This window comes from Pieris brassicae, chromosome 8 (assembly GCF_905147105.1).
Source record: "Pieris brassicae chromosome 8, ilPieBrab1.1, whole genome shotgun sequence".
In the NCBI taxonomy this organism is placed as follows: domain Eukaryota; kingdom Metazoa; phylum Arthropoda; class Insecta; order Lepidoptera; family Pieridae; genus Pieris; species Pieris brassicae.
This window is the reverse complement of record NC_059672.1, coordinates 8,542,889-8,563,005: the sequence shown is the minus strand read 5'-3', so window position 1 is coordinate 8,563,005 and position 20,117 is coordinate 8,542,889. Positions and strand designations below refer to the sequence as shown.

The window sequence follows — 20,117 nt, the reverse complement described above, 5'->3', positions numbered from 1 at the left end:
GTATATATCATCAACAATTATTCTTACATTATAACTTTCTTCATTTCGCTGTTTGGTACTATTTCACATTTCCATAAATATCTAAAGATCGTAGGCTAAGGTATCTTATACCCATGTAGTCTCACCATACGATTCCCTGTGCTCCGGAGCCGATAGGTTTGAGGTTCTGGTAGCGCTTAAGAATGGTAAAGCGTGTGTCGCCCACCTCGACCGTGTAGAAGTGAGGATGGCGCGGCGCGGCCGACATGGCGCTGACTGGCGCCGCGTGGGGCATTTACTATTCCCCTGAAATGTATATTTAATAATTTAACATAAACTGTAAGGTATGGACTTAATTAATCTAAAAGAAAACATTTTTTATTCTTATAAACTTATAATTATTTTACATAATTTAATTTTTTTCCGACGTTTCGCGTGCTTTACAGCGTGCGTAGTCACGGTTTCAATAGAGAAGACGGCCTAAAATTATCAAACACCTGGGATCCAATAATATCCAAATTAAAACCCCAAGACAAACAATCCGCGAAAATAGAGGACACTGGGGATCACCGTGACCAGGCATGCTGTAAACGAAAGACAATATTAATTCATCTAGTTATACTATTTGTTACTAACTAACTGCCTCTTTCTATCAAACTGTGTTTACGCTGTGTTGGAAAGAGATTATTATTAAACCAGGCATTTATACACAGCCTACTACACTATAATCCATACATGGCTTTTGACGAAATGTCAGACGAAACATTCAATTTTTCAGATTTTAAAAAAAAAGTTTGTGAAAAAAATCTTAAGTATCTAGTGGATAAGTAGTATCTTATATTGAGTAATAGAATGTTACCTTAAAAGTTCTTCAAAGTAGAACAACTGGTTTCCATGAAGTTTTGACGATGAGTGAAGATTAGACGCACAGGTTCGGTGAATTAACTTGTACTACTGCTGCGTCTGAAATTATTTTATTATTCATTAGTGCCTTCAAAGCTCCATAAATGCTTTAGTATTATGCAAAATCTAGATTTATTGGACAATACATAATGTAGGAAAAACCCCACTAATTAAGTAATATTTATTCAGCTGTAACGACAGGTTAAAAATTAGGCACAGACTATAAACAATTTTTGTACATGTAAAAAGTTATCTAAATGAATAAATATATTTAGACTTTGATCAAAATGCAGACTCTATCTTAATTAGGCCTTCGATGAGAACGATAACTGAATATTTCAAATTAACCTACTCTTCCCATAGAAAAATCAAGAGTTATTGAGACTTATCTGTATTAAATATTGATTTTATATCATCAGTCACGTGACCCAAAACGCTCACAGATTAGTCGATACGATTACCTTGCCAATTAAAAAAAAAATTCTTTGCCTATTCCTAACACTACGTTGTAGTTAAATTTCTCCGAAGACAGTTTTTGATCGAACAAATAATATATGTGTATAATTTAAGAATGATAATTAACACGTAAAAATCTTGACGTTTGTTTATGCGTTTACTGACATGGTACGTCAAATGGACTGGGTGCGACGCCATCTTTGAGAAGCGCTTTGGCGGAATATAGAAATTATGAGTTAATTGGAATTTTTTAAGACTTAACAGAATTAAAAATAACAATTAATATTTTTTTGGTTCTATAGTCATTAATAAATAACATGAAATGGTTCTGAAAAACTTGTTACTTAGCCCATTTATAGCGATCATTATTAAATACTCAAGGAAAACGGCTGAAACTTGAAATTTTGTTTCGTTTTCACATAAAAGATAAGATAGAGAGAGCAATAACTAGGAGAAAAGCGAGAAGACAATTTGGAATATCCTGTCAATTAAATAAACAAACTGCACACAAAAATCAACTTTATACGAAATTTTTTAGAACCTTATTTAAAATACGAAATGAGACACTAACGAGTTTATAAAAATAAATTGATAATTTCGCAGAGCGAATGAGATTCCCATTAATATTTGAGTGGCAATTTGGTAGCTTAGCAATATGGGGTATTTTTACTCGGTTAAGTGATTAAACCAAGCCCTATTAAGGTCACATTCATTTTATGAAAATTAAAGAGCGCGAAATCTCTGGCTACGCCGCCCATGTACACTAATATGGGCAGGGATATCACTTAACGTCAGATGAGCCTCATGTTTGTTATATATATATAATAAAAAAGCAGTGGCTTGTTAGGTCTGGGCGTCAGATTTCTGTATCTGTTTAATGATCATTTGTCAATCTAATAGTTGCTTATTAGATCTGAACGCAGATAGAAATCTGACGTCCAGGTTGTGATCAGCCTCCTGTGCCTGATACACGCGATCGACCTTAGGTAAGTCGATTTCGCCACCATGTTTCTCCTTCACCGTTCGAGCGAATGTTTAATGCGCACATAGACCGAAAGTCCACTGGTGCACAGTCGGGATCGAACTAACGACCTCAGGGATGAGAGTAGCACGTGCTTTTATTAATAATAATTTATTCAACTACATTCTAACATTACTTTTACTACCAATACATCTTTAACCACTTTTTTTTAAAAACAAACTTCGCTAACTAAACATTCCTTCTTATTATGTATAATAAAGTTTTTTTTTTTTTTATAAAATAGGGGGCAAACGGGCAAGAGGCTCACCTGATGTTAAGTGATACCGCCGCCCATGGACACTCTCAATGCCAGAGGGCTCGCGAGTGCGTTGCCGGCCTTTTAAGAATTTGTACGCTCTTTTCTTGAAGGACCCTAAGTCGAATTGGTTCGGAAATACTTCAGTGGGCAGCTGGTTCCACATAGCGGTGGTGCGCGGCAAAAATTGCCTTGAGAAACGCTCAGTCGTGGAACGTCGGACGTCGAGGTGATACGGGTGGAATTTTGTATTTTTTTATTTTTATTTTTTTTTCTTTCTTTCTTTATTATTATATTTTCTATCCATTAAGGATAAGCAGCGGTCTTTAAATTGTCTAAGGTTAGGGTTCGAAATACGTATTTTTATTTTATAAATTTGTATGTAATACATAATATTTTAATTTAGCCGATCGTCGCTTCACCTCTTTTTTGTTTCGCTTGGGTTATGCTAGACGCTCTTGAATTTGGTTACATTTGCCAATTTTATTTATTAGTTACCACTTAAATTTTATATCTTTTTAGTTCACTAACACTTTGTATTGTGAACTATTTAGACATAGACATAACATTTATTACTAACAAAACACACACACAGAAACACATAAAATAACAATTAAAGATAAAAAAGAATGAGAGATAACAAGTTTTTAAAGAAAAAGGTACGTTTTTATTGTGTAATGCGTGTGTGCTGTGGTTGTTATTGGCTCAGCATTATGCTGAGGAGCAGAGTTGTTCCACAGCGCTGGTCGTTCTGCCAGAGACCACAGCAGCTCGTTTGCGGTTTGCCTATTTAAAGGCAAATTATTAGTTATTATTATCCGTCCTCTCTCATTCTCAAAACTAAGTGATAAAAAAGAGTGGCGGAAAGTTACTTGCCAGTTCTTCTTTCCCACCCTACGCCCTTGACTTGCGAACTGGTAGTAAATGTAAATTTAGAATCGATTTAACATCTTTTCTGTTGACGTTCATAAGTGTACTGGGTTACCTATATGAATAAAGTTATTTTGGCTTTAACATTGTTCCCATACTAATTAACCTTATCCAACTACTGACTGTGTACTCAGGATTATTATTTTAAGTTATAATTGTGTAACAACGGCCACAGAACCTTTCTTTATGGTACAATATATATTATTTTTTATAGACACGCTAAACGGGCAGAAGGCTCATCTGATGTTAAGTGATACCGCCGCCCATGGACACTCTCAATGCCAGAGATCTCGCGAGTACGTTGCTGGCCTTTTAAGAATTTTTACGCTCTTTTCATGAAGGAGCCTAAGTCGAATTGGGTCGTAAAATTGGTCTGGGCAATTGATTCCACATGGTGGTATTGCGCAAAAAAGTGCCTGGAAAAACGCTCACGAGTTAATCCTCTGCAGCCATCCAGCCAGCCTCCGCAATTCGCTATTCACATTTCAATCAGCGCAATACACGATAGCTTAAAATTAAACCCACATTCATACGATGCAATTTGTAGTAAATGCTTCATAAAAACTCTTTCACGAAACTTTCATGTAGCCTACAAATCCCTTTTTATATTTTAATTCTGAACATTTTTACAAAAATGAAATTGAGGCTAAGTGCGTAGATCGATAAGTTGGAGCCTTGAAAATAATTGGTGCCCGAATGATATCCTAACGCATTATTAACGTCTTCGGCCATACGATAAATTCTTGTATATTTGTTGAGTTTATTTTATATATATATATATTTATATATTTTATAATTTATTTATTAATATTATTTTTAAGGTTTACATATATAATTTATTATGTTGTTATATATATATACGATTAGTGTACATGGAATCGTAGTCCTGCCAATATACGCCAAAGCTCATTGTATATGTGACAATAACTAAACTAAAAAATAGATTTTTGTTATAATGTTTCTTGTAATACTTAATTCATTTTAAAAATAACAATTACGCAATTGTTTTATATTTATAACGTATTCAATTAAGCACCATTTAACCTTTATTCGACTACTAATAATAGGTATCTCGTCTGTCATCTCTTTACTGTCTTCTCAAATTGACTCTGAATGTCATGATCTCATTCTGAATTAGTTTTAGCTTAGTTTTATTCCTACTTAGTATAAAGAGATAATACTAAAATATACAGGCACGTAGTCCTGGAATGCCTGTGGCATCCCAACGAACAGAAACCCTCGGAGCAGTGGGGTCGCTCCGTGTGTGGCGTCTAAGTGCGGAAACTGAATCCACACTAACTAATAACTACTTATATTTAAACAGCGTACACTTTAAGATATTGTTATTACACTAAATACACCGTCATACCTTACTACCAAGATAAGAAGTAAATCATATAACTCAACAGAAATTCAGTTGAGAGTCGTAAGTTCGTGAAGCGACCGACAAGTTTTTACATAACCGCTAAGAAGCTTATTTCTTGAGTATACCTGACCTATAAAACATAGATAAGTAATGCTTATAAAAATGTCCCAGTTTTTTCTGATAAGAAATAGAAAATGTAGGAACTATAATACCTATTACTATTTTATACGGATACGTTTAGCACCTTATCAAAACTATTGTTACCATTGTGAATTGAATTTATTTGTTTTTTTCTATGGACTGCTTTAAGATACATCCAATATTCTTTGTAGCGATTTGTTTACATATAAATAAGATTTATAAATAGTAAAGAAAGAAGAAAAATCTTCTTTCGAGATGCTCAAATACATTGAACACGTTAGTCTTTAGAGATTGTGATAAATACATATAAAATTTCAACTATAAAATCTTGCAAGATCTTTGCAGGGTTATTTAAATTCTTGAACTCGTCTCGATCCCACGCGACTTGTTTGATACAAAAAGTCATCTTGGGATTTGTGTGCCACCAGATCTCGGGCTACTCGATTGCGAGGTAGTTAGTTACATGTTTAGAATTGCGCCTGATTAGTAAGTGCTGTAATTTTCAACCTATATCTTGTTTCTTACACATTTCATAAGTGTTTTCCTCGTTTTAAATGAGTCTGGTTTCCATTCGGCTCTTTTCCTAATATTTAAACTGTTTCACATGTGCGAGGTCATGCAGTTTGCCACGCACCATCACTATGTGGAACCAGCTGCCCATTGAAGTAAAACACTTTTATTAAGAACCAATTTGACTTAGGGTTTTTCAAGGGAGTGTACTAATTCTTAAGAGGCCGGAAACGCACTCGCAGGCCCTCTGGCAATGAGTGTCCATGGGCGGTATCACTTAACATCACGTGAGCCTCCTGCCCGTTTGTCCCGTTGTATAAAAAAAATAGCTCACTTCGATCATACAAACTTGGGCTCATGAGACAGACTACTTGCTTTATATATTATGTTAATTAAGTTATGTTAACTATGCCACTTCGCGAAGAATGTTAAACACGTTCAACGGCACGGCAAGGTTTAAAATTAAATCTGGTTAGCAGATTAAAACTTGTAAATTTTAACCGAACAATTCAAAAAGATAATTTATACGTATATGTTTCTACATTTTACATATTAAAACGCTATAGACTTTTATCTCTGGGGCTCAGATTTATGTATCTGTTACGTGATCATTTTTATATAGGCAAGTGGGTGATCAGCCTTCTGATGTGCCTGACACATATCGGTTTCCTCGCGATGTATTCCTGCCGTACGAGCGAGTGTTTAATGCGCACATCGTCATAACGTCTTTTAGTGCATAGCCGGGGATCGAACATACGACTTCAGGGATGAGACACGCACGCTGGAGCCACTAGGCCATCACTCACCTTACTCACACTGTCTTATAGCCTTTTATATCACTATTGTAGTGGTGAAAGTCTGGCTGAGAGGCTAAAAGGCGTTACCAAAAAATAGTATGGACGGTTTCTATATATACATTATTCATTTATTATAAATATATGTATTATTACAATATGCAAAAGTTATATCTTTTCAGTACCACAATCTTCAATTACGCTAAAACATCTTGAAAATACTCCAGCTTTGCATAAAGTTTTTAACCACAAACCCCCAACATTAAAAGACGCTGCAACAAAACTCTATTTATCTCTGTTTAATTTAATGAAAATCATAATACTATCTTCCTTTGATATTTTAACGAGTTTATCAGGACAAGTGTGTCAAGTGTTCGTCGTAATTGGAGCAACCCTCGGTATCACTCCACGAAGTTATTCAATGTTTTTGTGGTTTTTAATTAAAAAGATTGTAGGAACCTGTACTAAATTGGATTGCGCCTTTGTTAGGTTTCTTCCATAGAAATCGGTGGCTAAATTAGGTTCAAAATTAAACAACTCGAATTTTAGTCTCCATTACTATAGTATAATAAATAACAGTTAATTAATAACAGCATTTTTTGAAAAAGGTCGGTACTTCATGCGGTTATCACGTGTAATTTTTTTGTTTATGTTCTAAGCTCCGCCATCTGTAGACTGATCTGATTTGAATGATTTGGATTTGTGGCGAATAGGTTCCTTAGACAAGAGCGACTTATCTTGATAGTATTATTTTTTTACAGAACAAACGGGCTGATGTAAAGTGATATCGTCGCCCCTAGACACTTTCAATGCCAGAGAGTCGCGAGTGCGTTGCCGGCCTTAGGTTGTTCCACTATAAATATATTATCGTTTAATACAATTACGTCTCTTGGTAATACAAGATCAATCAATAGAAATATAATGTTTAGTTATTAAAAACTCCTCAGTGCATTATGAAGTCGAAGAAGTCCTAACGAATGAATAAAGAATTAATATAATACGGCGACAAAATAAATATTACAGACTGAAGAAGCATTCCTACGCCGTCTTTCAAATCGTAGCTTTTTATAGGTAAAAATTTATTGAATTAATTTCTCCAGGAATTGAACCTCTAATTCTACAAAGATGTCAAAAAGGCGTTAATACATTTATTCATTTTAAATAGACACACAAGTCCACACAAAATGGACTAAACAGAATTGAGGCTATTTCAGAATCCTGGAATATGTAACTCAAGCCTCGAGCTCCCATCAAGGGGGCTTCCCGGAGCACTCCCGCGGGAACTTACCAAATTAAGTCGAATGTTTCAGAGAGGTATACGGTTTGCACTTTCGGGCTATTAGGAAGAGAGAAAAATAGAAATTTGTGATTATATTTGATTTGTTCGTAGCGCGTTTATATGGGTAAGACAGACCGTTTTAATAGCTTGAGTCACAATCTCCAATTGAGCAGTGTTAATATGTCAAACTTGGAATAGAAAGGTCTTAACAGCTCCTGAAACTAGATTTCAGTTTGAGTGATGTTCTCAAATGCTTTAGAATAATATGAGGACCTTACATCTATCCCTGGCAAAGCAACAACAATAGTTAAAAAATTATCAATATTCTAGTGCCACTCTTTATAATGAAGTCGTAGGTTCAAAATCCCTGTGCACCAATGGATTTTCTGTCTATCAGCGCATTTAATAGTCGCCCTAGACCCTATGAGGCAACGGCATGTGTCAGGCACAGAAGGCCGGTTTCCGATACAGATATCTGAAGCCCACCTTAAAAGGTTATTAAACTTAACAAATCTATAATATAAAATTACAATAAAATAAAGGTAAATCTGTAGGTTAACACGATTGCAAAAGACATATATTTTTCATTAAAACCACAAAATTAGGACAAACACAAGTCGTCGTACATACGATAATATCGAGACGGTGCCGTCCATACAACATTCAACACGACTAGCGAAATCAAACACAAAAAATTGATAATACAATCAACTTAAAAAAATAACTACAAAAACACTATAAAAAGAATTTTAAGATTTAACTGTCTAAGAAAATTTACAATAAAACTTGTAGAAAAATGTTAACCGGATAGCTATGTAAAGTAACAATAGAAAAAGATATAACTATTGACGAAGTTTATGCTTTGCCATAAAATATGGGTGTATCTCTGAAATGCCTCAGCCATTCATCTCCTGTTCAGCCTGACGTTCGATCAGTCTTCGCGATTTATGATGTTAGGAAGTCCAACAGAGTGCTAGACCTGATAACAGATAGGGCTCGAATTATCAATTTTATAAACGAACGGCGTTTTGAAATGTATGTACTATACATTATTTTTTATAGACATGTATGTGAGCAGGCTTTCGTGCCTCTATTATTGCACGTAAGACATAACGAGTGTAGCCTTCACCGTGGAAATTGCAAAAAGAAAGAAAATTAATTTTAAATGATTAATTAACAATTTTTTATAGTGTCTAATTCTAAGATTATTCGTTTTATATCGTACGTGATTATACGTGTTTAGGTGACTATTATATATTTTACAAATAGTATTCATTTTCAAATGTTTTTGAAGGGAAACTTCTTTAGTTCTGATTCAAAGAGATTTGAAGCCATTAATAACAAAAATATATAATAACGATAACAATGATAGTAATAATTTCATTACAATTAATGAAATTCTGTCTTAGTAGTAATGTGGTAAAATGAATTGTATTATTTGCATTCATGTCTATAATAATAATATATCATTAATAATCGCCTATATCGATAATAAACGCCTTTTGTTAAACTTTATCTAATTTAACTTTATTCAACCAATTTCTGTAAAGTTGCATATAGAAAAATAAGGTCATAAAGAAGTTTCATTTCTTACGTGTGTACACTAATAGACGCATACATTTTTCTTTAAATAAAACGTAGACAGACTTTTGTCTAATCCCACCATCGTGGTGGGATTTGGAGATCGCGCCTGTCTCGATAGTTCAGACATTTAATTATTTACTAAAACATTTATAAATAAAAACAATAATTACAAAACATGCAAAAAACTATAGATCAATAGTATCCTCGATTAGAGATACTAAGTAATCCAACGGCGCTAGAATTCTTTAAGAATCAATCCGTGTCTATCCATAACCGCGGCAGCTAAAACTAGATCTGAAAAAAATCTAACCCACGACCACAGGATTAAGAAACACAAGCTTATCTACTGAATCCCAGATGAAATATCCTGATCCTTTCCGCTTTCCAATTAATACCTTAGGGAAAATTCCTGCGCTTCAAGTCTTAATTGAGGCTTTGTCTAGACATTCGATAATATTGAATCATTTTAATTTCTACAAGCCGTTCATTAAAGTTATGTTAGTTATTATTTTTATAGGTAATATACCAAATGGGAATTAAAATGGGGTTTATGTTAAACCAGTCGTTAACCAATCTTTCGTAGCCTATTTGAGTCATCTTTAAATGATGACAATCACCATCAATGGTCGCATTCATGACCTTTTTATAACATTCAATTTCCTTTAGCAATTTTATTATTAGTGTATCGTCCTTACACTACAGATTGTATGTTACAGTTGCTATTGCATTCGATAACTAAGCTATTTATTTCATTTAGTGTATAAACCCTAAACTGATCTCCAATTCAACATAGTATAGTAGACACTGCTCAGAAACCTTAACCTTAATTATAAAATAAATATTTATTATTACAATGTGTAAAAGTTAGGAAACTTAATACCATAAGTCAATATTTTTCTTACCATATCCTTTTACTACAACTTCTCCCAATTTCTTTTTAACAAAAAGCATTACGCGTGAGTGCACGAGTGGCTTTATCGGTGCATGTGAGTGTATGTGAGTGAAATTATAGAAAAGTTTGTAAGATTAATTATATTACAAGAGATATCTACAATATATACTATATATCTACAATATATACTATATATCTACAATATATACTATTTATCTACAATATATACTAGTATATATCTACAAACAAATGTGGATATTGCTATAAACGATGACGGCTAACTTTAAGATATGTTCATATATTATATATATCAAACAAAAAAAATATGTAAAACTATTTACTCTTCATACAAATACTCTATGAATTATTAGATACGAGAAGCTTCCTCGTAATATAATATACATTATATTTTGACCTCAGGTTGATTTTGGACTTTGAACTATTGTAATTTTACAATATTCCAACTGCCCGAAACACTTTATGCCTACGTCATAAAATTCATATAAATCAAAGTATGATGGAGTCAGCAACAGCGTGGGGTGAGATTGACTCTATAGAGGGACCTCGGGGGCAAATGCCCGTTGAATTATTGAAACCAATTATGGACTCATGATTTATCGTAATAGGGGCTTAAATGTAATACCCTACCATTGGTAATATTTCTAAGAAGTTTTCTTCTATCATTTCTCCGTACAAGCGACCTGCAAACAAGTATAACCCTAATGCAATTCATTATAGAATATCTAGCATTTGGAGCCTGATGCAACCTGGAGCAACAAATCGATATAAAAGTACCGATCAGTTACGTGAAATATTAAGAAGCTACAGATCGTAATTGGAAGATTGTACAATAAATTAGTAAAATACGTCACTCACGCGAGACGGCGGGCCTATGAATATATAGGAATAGACTCCTATAACTATATTTTTATATATATTAGGATTTTTTTAAGTCAAGTCAAAAATCATTTATTCATATAGGTAACATAATGTACACTTATGAACGTCAATAAAAAAGAAATATACATTAAATGCTTATAATTTTACATTTACTGCCAGTTCTCAAATCTTAATAAATATGGTAATAATACCACAAGGGTAGGGTAGATTAAACAATTCATAAAAAAAATGATATTATTGAAATTGTTTTTTTCAAGTGAAATCAACATCGACACATTCGTAAACGTGTTAAACTTTGAATGTTGAAATCTCTCATGACAAATAAACGATCGTGACAAAACATACTAATATAATTGAAGTTTATTATATTAAGGCCGTGTTTAGGCATCAAGAACACGCCCAGTTACCACATAATTTGCGTACGATACCGATTGTATATATTACTCCAACTTTACGATATCATTGTAAGAACTATTTAGAAATGGTTTCCGATCCCACGTTTTACCTAATCATTAATTTAATGGCGGCACTAGATTTCACTTTGGATTTAATAGGTTGACTTGAAGTAGTTTCGATATTTTATAAGTTTTAGTCGTAATTCTGCCCTCAATTATAATATAACGTGAGAGTTGGTGCGTGTGGTAGACTATTAGTTCACTTAAATGTACAGTATTTGTTTTACTATCAGTCTGACCTCTCTCTCTGGCAATTGTGTGCCATTTTTCGTGTTAAGTTAAGGATATATCAAGATATGTACTCAGGGTTTAGTGTTTATTAATAAAATTGTGTATCAATCGCCACCGAAATTTATTTGTGCTAATATGTTAATCATTAACAGTTAAATATAAATATTGTTACGAAGACGGGTCGACTACAATGTTTCTAGGTTTTTCCACTACTTAGAGAACTTTTCAGCAGGCTGTAATATGATTTCTGACCGTTTCAGGAGAGGGTCAATCACATATTAGAAAATTGTAATTTCCATAATGTTACCCTAGTTTTCAGGAAGCTGAAACCTTTTTTCAGTCAGTTTCAGAACATGTGTAGTCGATTGGTGCACTTTTCAGGAGACCCGTTTTCAGGCGTTTTCAGGCCTAGTTATACCCCTTTGATGAAGGAATATTCTAGACCGAACTTTCTAGGTGTGAGACAAGGACGAAATGATACGAGAGAGAGAGAGAGAAGATCAGAACTTTCTCGAAACTAGACGAGCACTCTAGAACGCCGTACGACAAGGACGGAGCAACGTGCGAAAGAGACAAAGAGTGCGAACGTTCTAGAATTGTGCAATCGCTACTCAGTAGCAAGCCCGCCTAGAAAGTTCTCGAATATTGTTTAGAATTATTCCCAGGGATATATAAGCGAGCCGAAACGCGACTAGCACTTAGTTTTGAATGCGATTACACGAGAGAAACACCGAAGCGATAAAGTGCGAATAAAGTGAATATAAGTGATAAAGTACTGTGTGAAGTGTGCATAAGTGAAGTATTTAGTGACTGTGTTTTTGTGTGTTATTAGTGAATCTCTGCAATTAATTTTGTGCCCATAAATTCCTCATTGATTTTTCAAGAAATAAACCCTTGAAGAAATCTACGGCATTTTCTATCCGATCCCCTAGCTCGTAACAATATAAATAAACATTAAATAATATAGTATTGTCTTTTGTTAACTTAGCTTTTACACATTAAGAAAAAAAAATTATGATTAAGTTATGATTTTAATAATAATACATAGCTTCAATCCGTTCAAAAAGTGTTATTCTTCATTAAAGAATATTTTATTAGCCGACTGCTAACGTTTGGGAGAACTGCAAAAGGCGCCCTCGCAAACCCAAGAGTTTAAATCATCGAGAAGTTCCAAAAGTACCCAATTTAGCCAACAAATGAGGAAATGCCGAGCAACTGAACTGAAAAGATTTATTTCCAAGCAAATAGGCAAGGGAGCTCGCATGGAATATTGAAATAAGAGAGTGGTTAGGTCAAGGGTCACTCGTAAGAGTGCACGTGGACGCCCACCTTTATTTAAAATAACATTTTGTAGTGTTCAACGAACGTCAAGAGAAAATTTAGATTTAAAATTTCTACACATTAATAGATATGTATATATAGTTTAATAATTTAAGGATTTATTGCGAATGAAAAGTCTTGTCTTGAAAGGAAGAGACTGCACGTGCCTGCTTTCAGGATTGCTTAGATTGTACGTTCTGTTAAGTTCAGATTCCGTAAGCATGAGTGATTTAGCTGCTCAACAGTTTCCTTAGTTCTGGACCAGAACTAGATATTTGTTACAGGTTTTGGAAGACTGAGGGATAAATGTAAATTATTTTTAAGGAGAAATACAATTTGTTAGTACTTTAAGGTGGTATGTGAGTTAGTATATAAATTAATCTACTTAACTAACTATAGAGTATTCCCATACAAATAAATATGTATGAATTTTTATTATGTGTAGCTTTAAGTTCTCTTTGAAGAAAACTGCTTTGAGCAGTTCCCACGAGAATGTAAGTGTATTTTACCATGCCTACTGCTGATAGAGGACAAATCTCTGTTTTTTTAGTTGAATTAGTCGGTAGAGAGATAAAATATTTTGAAAAAACTTTATATCGTAAACGGTATTTTAACTCTTAAATAAGCCTCATTTATTGAGAAAGCAGCATTCAGTGCGAACGCAAACATTGATATCGATCTACATTTGCATACAAATGGTGGCTGATGGCTTTCCCACTCGAGATAAATGACTGTGGCCTGCACAGATGGGACTAAATACTGTTGTTACGCAAAAAATATTTGATGATTTCTCTGCCTAATGTTTGTAGAGCTTGTGAGGTCTATATGTGAACAAGCTTTATTGGATTATCTTAATAATTCATAAAAAATATACGCCAACTCATCGTCGTTAGACGAGCAGTCGAAACCAGAATTAAATTGCTATTACATAAATCATTGTTATAAGAACGAAAAACAGATTATATAAGTAAAAAGATTATAAGTTAAAATGAAATCTCATAGACGTGATGATAGTATCTTTAAAATTAAATATCAGATAAATTTGTTAAGGTAAATTGTGTGCAATTACCAAATAACCTTTTTTCATCGTTATTTATATTTTATAAAAATGAGGGTATTACAACTACAAATTATTTCTACCCGAAAATAATTTTATCTTACAAATAAAATAAAATAAACGGTTTGACGTCTCCAAATCTTACTTAATTCTCTAATAAAACAATGAATCGACCGCCTCCAATTGTCGCCATTGTATCAACAAATCAAAGATCGTCAATAGTGAAACGGTGGTTTAATCGTGGGATTAGTGAGGTGCCGAGCTCACTCGAGACAAATGATAGCTCTGCAATCAAACGCTATTGTCGGCTTAACAGAAATGTTGACTTAACTTGTACTGAAATTAAAACCAATATTTAACTCTACAAAGAAATCTTTTCGAAAATACATTGTAACAGATTTTGATATAAATAGGGTATTTCAGTCTTAATAATTTGTATAGGTAACACACACACACCTTACTTATTTTCGCCGGGATAAGCCTTGATCAACTATTGTGGAGGTATATAATTAAATTTCGCTTAAAAAATGCAATCTTTTCCTTTTTGTTCACGGTATTACTCTAATTACTGGGGACTCCGTAATCTCTTTTTAAACATCTTAGGCAAAAGGATGGATCTAACTTTTCGGATATACAACCTATCTGAACGTTTATTATAAGTTTTTTCTTAAACAACAGTAAATCTTGAGTCAACAAAAGAAAATGGAAACCATTTATATCCCGTAGATAGTTCTTAAATTTTGTCAATCTCTCCAAAACTATATATTGAACTTCAAGTAAGCGAATGTGCAATGAAAATTGATGGTTGCTTGAAGTGAAGAATACGCTTCCGTTGGGCGGAATAGTGGGAGCTTTATAAATTGCAGAAAATTGCATTACTTATATACCTGGGTGATAATGGGTGAGATTCTACAGATTCGTAGCATCATCGTCGCGTTATTTCATTTATCTACGAATTGCTACGATCTGTAGCAGCGTTTAGGATTTATTTGAGTGAGCGAGCAATACTCAATCATAAGGTTATTTATTCGTTGGAACTTCTGCTGAGTGGCAATAGATCTCTTTTTATGAGAAATAACACTTGTTATATGATCACCTGTCTATCTTAGTCCAAAAACGCGTGTGTCAGGTATATATTCCCAGCTATAGATCTCGACTACGCATTTGTATCTTTATCGTACGTAACAAATAATAATAATTGCCTCAACGCACAAGAAGACCTATTGAACCGATAGTTATTTTTGTACAATTGTAATAATTTTAATACAAACAAGGGTAACAATAAAAATGCCATTTATAGCTTCAAAGGTTGGCTTTAACTCTTCACATAATATTTTATTTGTAAACTTCTAAACTTCTTGCCATTTTTTTTCGCAGAGCAAGCTTTTTCATTTCAGTTGGGAGTTTAAATTGTTTATGCTATTTTTCTTTTGCATTATCAATGTTATATGTAAACGAATATAAGGGCCTTTTGATAATGTTATACAAGCAACGCTTTTGTTTTCTTCTTTGTGAATAATTTGATAAGGTATGTTTATACATGTTATATTAGTCATTGTTTTAATATACAACTAAAGTTTATTAAAGTCTCGTTTTAGACCCAGTTAATAGCTTTTATATTACCTACGACAAGTAATATGTAGCCTGAGATATAACAAAATAAACGATTATAAATACTAGGAGATCCCTTTTACATATTTTATTTCAAAATGTTATTGTATCATTAATTGTAATTTTTTATAATAATTATTGTTTCCATATTATTATGTAATAACTGAATTATTAAATCATAATTGTATAATAATAATAACATCCAGTGGCGTTATAACCCTAAAAGGGTCGTGGCCTAAAGTGCACACGTTTCTTCGATATTTTTTATTTTACAGACAATGAGCACTCCTCTGACACATCGTTTTTTTTTTTACCGTACTCTTAATTGCGAACATATAAAGAAAGTTCCGGTCACAGCTGTGAATAGATTTTTTTAGGTTTTGAGGGTTGCACGCTTAAGACACTAGCCCAACATTTATTGTATAATTATCGGTAATTACAAATTCAGGTTTCATTTATTTATTATTAGAATAGGTATGTATTTATGTAAAGGCTAATTAGGCAACTTACCATAAGATCAATGTGGCCATTTTGCGAAATGAAAGTATTTGGAATTTTGATTCACTATCTGAAACAATAAATAGTTTTATATTATTATTGTTTTATAATATTAACTGTAAAATGTTGTAAATGTTGATGACCATTTAATACTTAAGCGCTGGTTTAGTGCTGTTAAGCAATCTTTACGTAAGCAATGAAAGAACAGAAATGTATTAGTGTTATTCGCTCCTTGTGTTAGAAATGTCGTCTAAATCTGGATTTAATATCCAGTGACATAGCATTAGTCACAATACAGTGTAATATGATTCGAAAATAAGCGTAGACGTCTCGCCTATCTATATAACATGCTAGTTAGAATATGTAGTCAAAACACATAAGAAATATATCTGTGGTTTACGCTAGTACAATTAAATAAAACTATTAGATTACTCAAGTTAAAGCTAAAAATCTCGTTTTTCAATATCAGGCAGTGTATCGCCAGCAAAAAGCAATAATGTCAGTCCGGACAGATAGCGATATCTTATCACGGCTAGGTGGATGTTAATCCTATCGGAAGGCTTTCACGCGATGTATCTTTATTGAATTTTCCCTTAAGTAATGTTTGACGTTTAACTTGATTTATAGAAGAAGTGGCACGACCGAATGTTAATACTGCAATAAATCTTTAATTTAATTATATTTATATTAGTTCACTTACGTATATTTATTTGCCTGAATATGACTTTTTTACTAATTATTAGGTGTAATTTTTCCAATTTTTCATACGTAAAATCCATCCTTTTTCCATTCAAAGGATTAATTAAAATTAATCGTATTACTTCAGCTGCCTTCGAATTTTGCGTTTAGCATAATTTTTTGCGAATCATTTGTATTTATTGTACCCCAAAAGAATTGAAAGTACATTTGTACAAGACTCTGACGACATGGTTGTCATAAAATATATAGCTCAATATGTGCCACACACCGTCAGCTTACTTAAAAGATATATTTATAAAAATGTGAAACGGCATTGTTGGCTTCAACGTGCAACTCATCCTATAGGTCGTAGGTTCAATTCTCGGTTATGCACCACTGGTCTTTCTTTCTATGTGCGCATTTAACATTCGCTCAAATGGTGATCATAAACATCGTGAGGATACCGGCTTTACTTAGAACCAAAAACTCGACGGCATATGTTAGGCACAGGAGGCTGATCACCTACTTGTCTATAATATATATCATGAAACAGATGCAGAATCTGAGGACCAAATCTAAAAAGGTTGTAGCGCCACTGATTTTTTTAAATAAAAATGTAAAACTAATTTAAAGAATGAATTGGATTTTAATTTTACTATCTCATTAATTTCTCGCTTCCACTCAAGTGGCGAAGTACAACGCTTGCACTACCTTAAAAAAAAATCTTCTTTTCAACTTTAAATCAAAGAAATACGCTTTTAGACGCTTAGACTATAAACACAATTACTATCTATTCCATTACACAGTAAACTTGTATGAATATGTAATCGATTAGTGGGATGGAGCAAACGGTTGCACGTCCATCGAAGCGTGACTCTCTTTGAAGTATATACTTTTTGGACCCTCGATAACATCCATGTCTAAATATTAAGTATATAAACAACATTGTTTCATAAATAGTAGCAAACTCAAACTCAAAATAACATTATTCATTTAGGTAACTAAGTACATATGAACGTCAACAGATTTAATTTATTCTAAATTTACATTTATTACCAGGTCGCAAGTCAAGGGCGTAGAGCGGGCAAGAAGAACTGGCAAGTAACTCTCCGCCACTCTTTTTAATCGGCAAGTTTTGAGTCATACAAATTGTTTGAACTGGAGCAAGTCAATCAAAGATTAGATTAAATTTAAGAGTACCAGTGGTAGTAGTGCAACCAGCTGCACACTGAAGTATTTCCAACAGAATTCAACTTAGGTTCCTGCAAGAAAAGAGCGAACCAATTCTTAATAGGCCGCTTGAGAATTTGCGTGCCTGTGGGCGGCGACTTAACATCAGATGAGCCTCCTGCCCATTTGATCCCTGTTCTATAAAATAGTAAATTATCTTTTGAATTTGCACATTATCGGTCTGTTACTAGAAACGATTAGGACAAAATTAACTAAAATTTAAATGTATTTTAATATTCTTTATAAATATTAAATGATTACATCATTTAGCTCGTTATTTCGAGAGACGTATAGTTTAAATAAATTCGCGTTTTTATCCTATATTATTTTTTAAATCACACAAAGCATGCTCCTTCATTTAGTAAGAATAATAGCCTTTCAATTTAGATACTCTTCAATTTGAACACGTTTCTACCTCAATCTTCTTTTAGGTATCTCTAGGCTCTTTTTTGGCAAAAGCCTCCTCTGCGTTTCATTCCCCTCGGCCACTCTCTGCCACCACCTGCTGTTTCTTTAGTTTAGCCTGTACGCCTTCAAAAATGTCTTCATCTTCTTCGTTTGTTGTACCTTGGTCACCAGTTTGGTACTTTGCTACATTTTTCTGCTCCTCTTGCCATTCAGTAACAATAATCTTGGATTTGCACGAATATTGTAGCTTAAATATGATGTCACATAATCTGCCAGACACGTGCAAATTGACTTAGATGATTTGATACAGTATGAACTACGAAGCCAATTATAGAGGATATAAGCTTCAAAGAAAATATGAGCTTTTTATGTGAAAAATTTAACATTTGTTGTATCTCTAAAACTTGTTAAATTACCAAGTAAAGTTTAAAAAGTTTTACTATCAGTTTTTTTACTACACTCAATATGCATTCTTTATAGTTACGAACATTCATTGGGGTAAATATGTCGAATGACGGCTCCACCCCAAAACCGTTCCAAATTTTTTGTACTTATTTTCATCACTCGGCACTAGTTTACCATGCAATAATATGATGCGCCATCGCTCTTTAACCCCATAGAAATTAATTAAAACCCCATGATTTGTGAAATGAATGAATTTGTCCAAAACCATGCGCTTTCATAATATTACTTGGGGTACTACATACAAGTCGTAAATAGCGATAGAAAACAATTTGGAGCTGTTTTAAGAGGAGACGTGAATCGACAATTTTACCTTCATTGGTTATATAAAAGCAGAAATTGAAGCTTAAGATTAAAAAGGAAAAACCATTCGAATTAGTGAATGAGTGTGAGTGCGCCTTAGTCTTAAGTACTAAACAGTGGCACGTGAAAAAAAATGTACACAATAACAGTGTCTTTCCCTTAATAGATACTGCTAGTAGTATTATTGGACACTTTGTTATGTTAAATATAAAGGATATTTAATAAATAAAGTTAGTTTTAAATAACTTATTAGTCTCAAGTCAAGCTAGATCGTAATGTTAAATTGTGTTTTTGTGCAGAGACAATTAACGAAAATACAGATAAATGATAAGCGTATTCAAATAATTAATATGTATGAGACATTTGTCATCCAAGGCAAGCACTTTCAAATTTAAAAAATTACAGTGTTTAACCGCGATGTATAAACAAAGATATCTCATTTAAATTTTCTTTTGGTTTAACAAAGGCGGGTCGCGCAAACTTGCAAATATCTGTCTACCCTCATCGTATAAATTATCATAACGTGCCCGATATCGTTTTTACGAGGCCCACCGACCCAATTGTACCGAATGCCAACGTTATTATACACACAATTTACTGCCAGGACAAAAGCTGTTTTGTTTGCTGATGTCTTCGTCAAGGCCGTGATTTAGGAAATCTAGACCTCTTAGGATCTAAATGGCATATGATATATAGTAGATGTTGAGTTTTTATTCAGTAACATAATACCTAAGACAAAATCTACATATTTGTGTATTTATTTATTTAATCTATTATCAAAACATTCTGTGCTTCTAATACAAACATATAATTAATTCTCCGAGGAGCCCATTTAGGAACTGCGAGGTAGCGT

The 20,117-nt window shown here is 33.3% G+C and overlaps 1 protein-coding gene across 9 annotated transcripts in view; it reads right to left on the bottom strand.

Annotated features, from left to right (window-relative positions):
- Positions 1-20,117, bottom strand: part of LOC123713134 (stress-activated protein kinase JNK) — a 74,258-nt gene that overhangs the window by 8,671 nt on the left and 45,470 nt on the right. For 4 of the 9 annotated variants that reach the window (XM_045666654.1, XM_045666655.1, XM_045666656.1 and 1 more), the window contains 3 exons: positions 16,196-16,253; positions 839-942; positions 126-285 (listed from right to left, as the gene is read on the bottom strand). In XM_045666654.1, the coding sequence (XP_045522610.1) occupies positions 126-274 (149 nt within the window). In that variant the 5' untranslated portion in view covers positions 275-285; positions 839-942; positions 16,196-16,253. Of the gene's footprint in view, positions 1-125; positions 286-838; positions 943-16,195; positions 16,254-20,117 lie in introns of those variants that run through there. The other 5 variants (XM_045666659.1, XM_045666658.1, XM_045666661.1 and 2 more) reach the window with 2 other exon arrangements.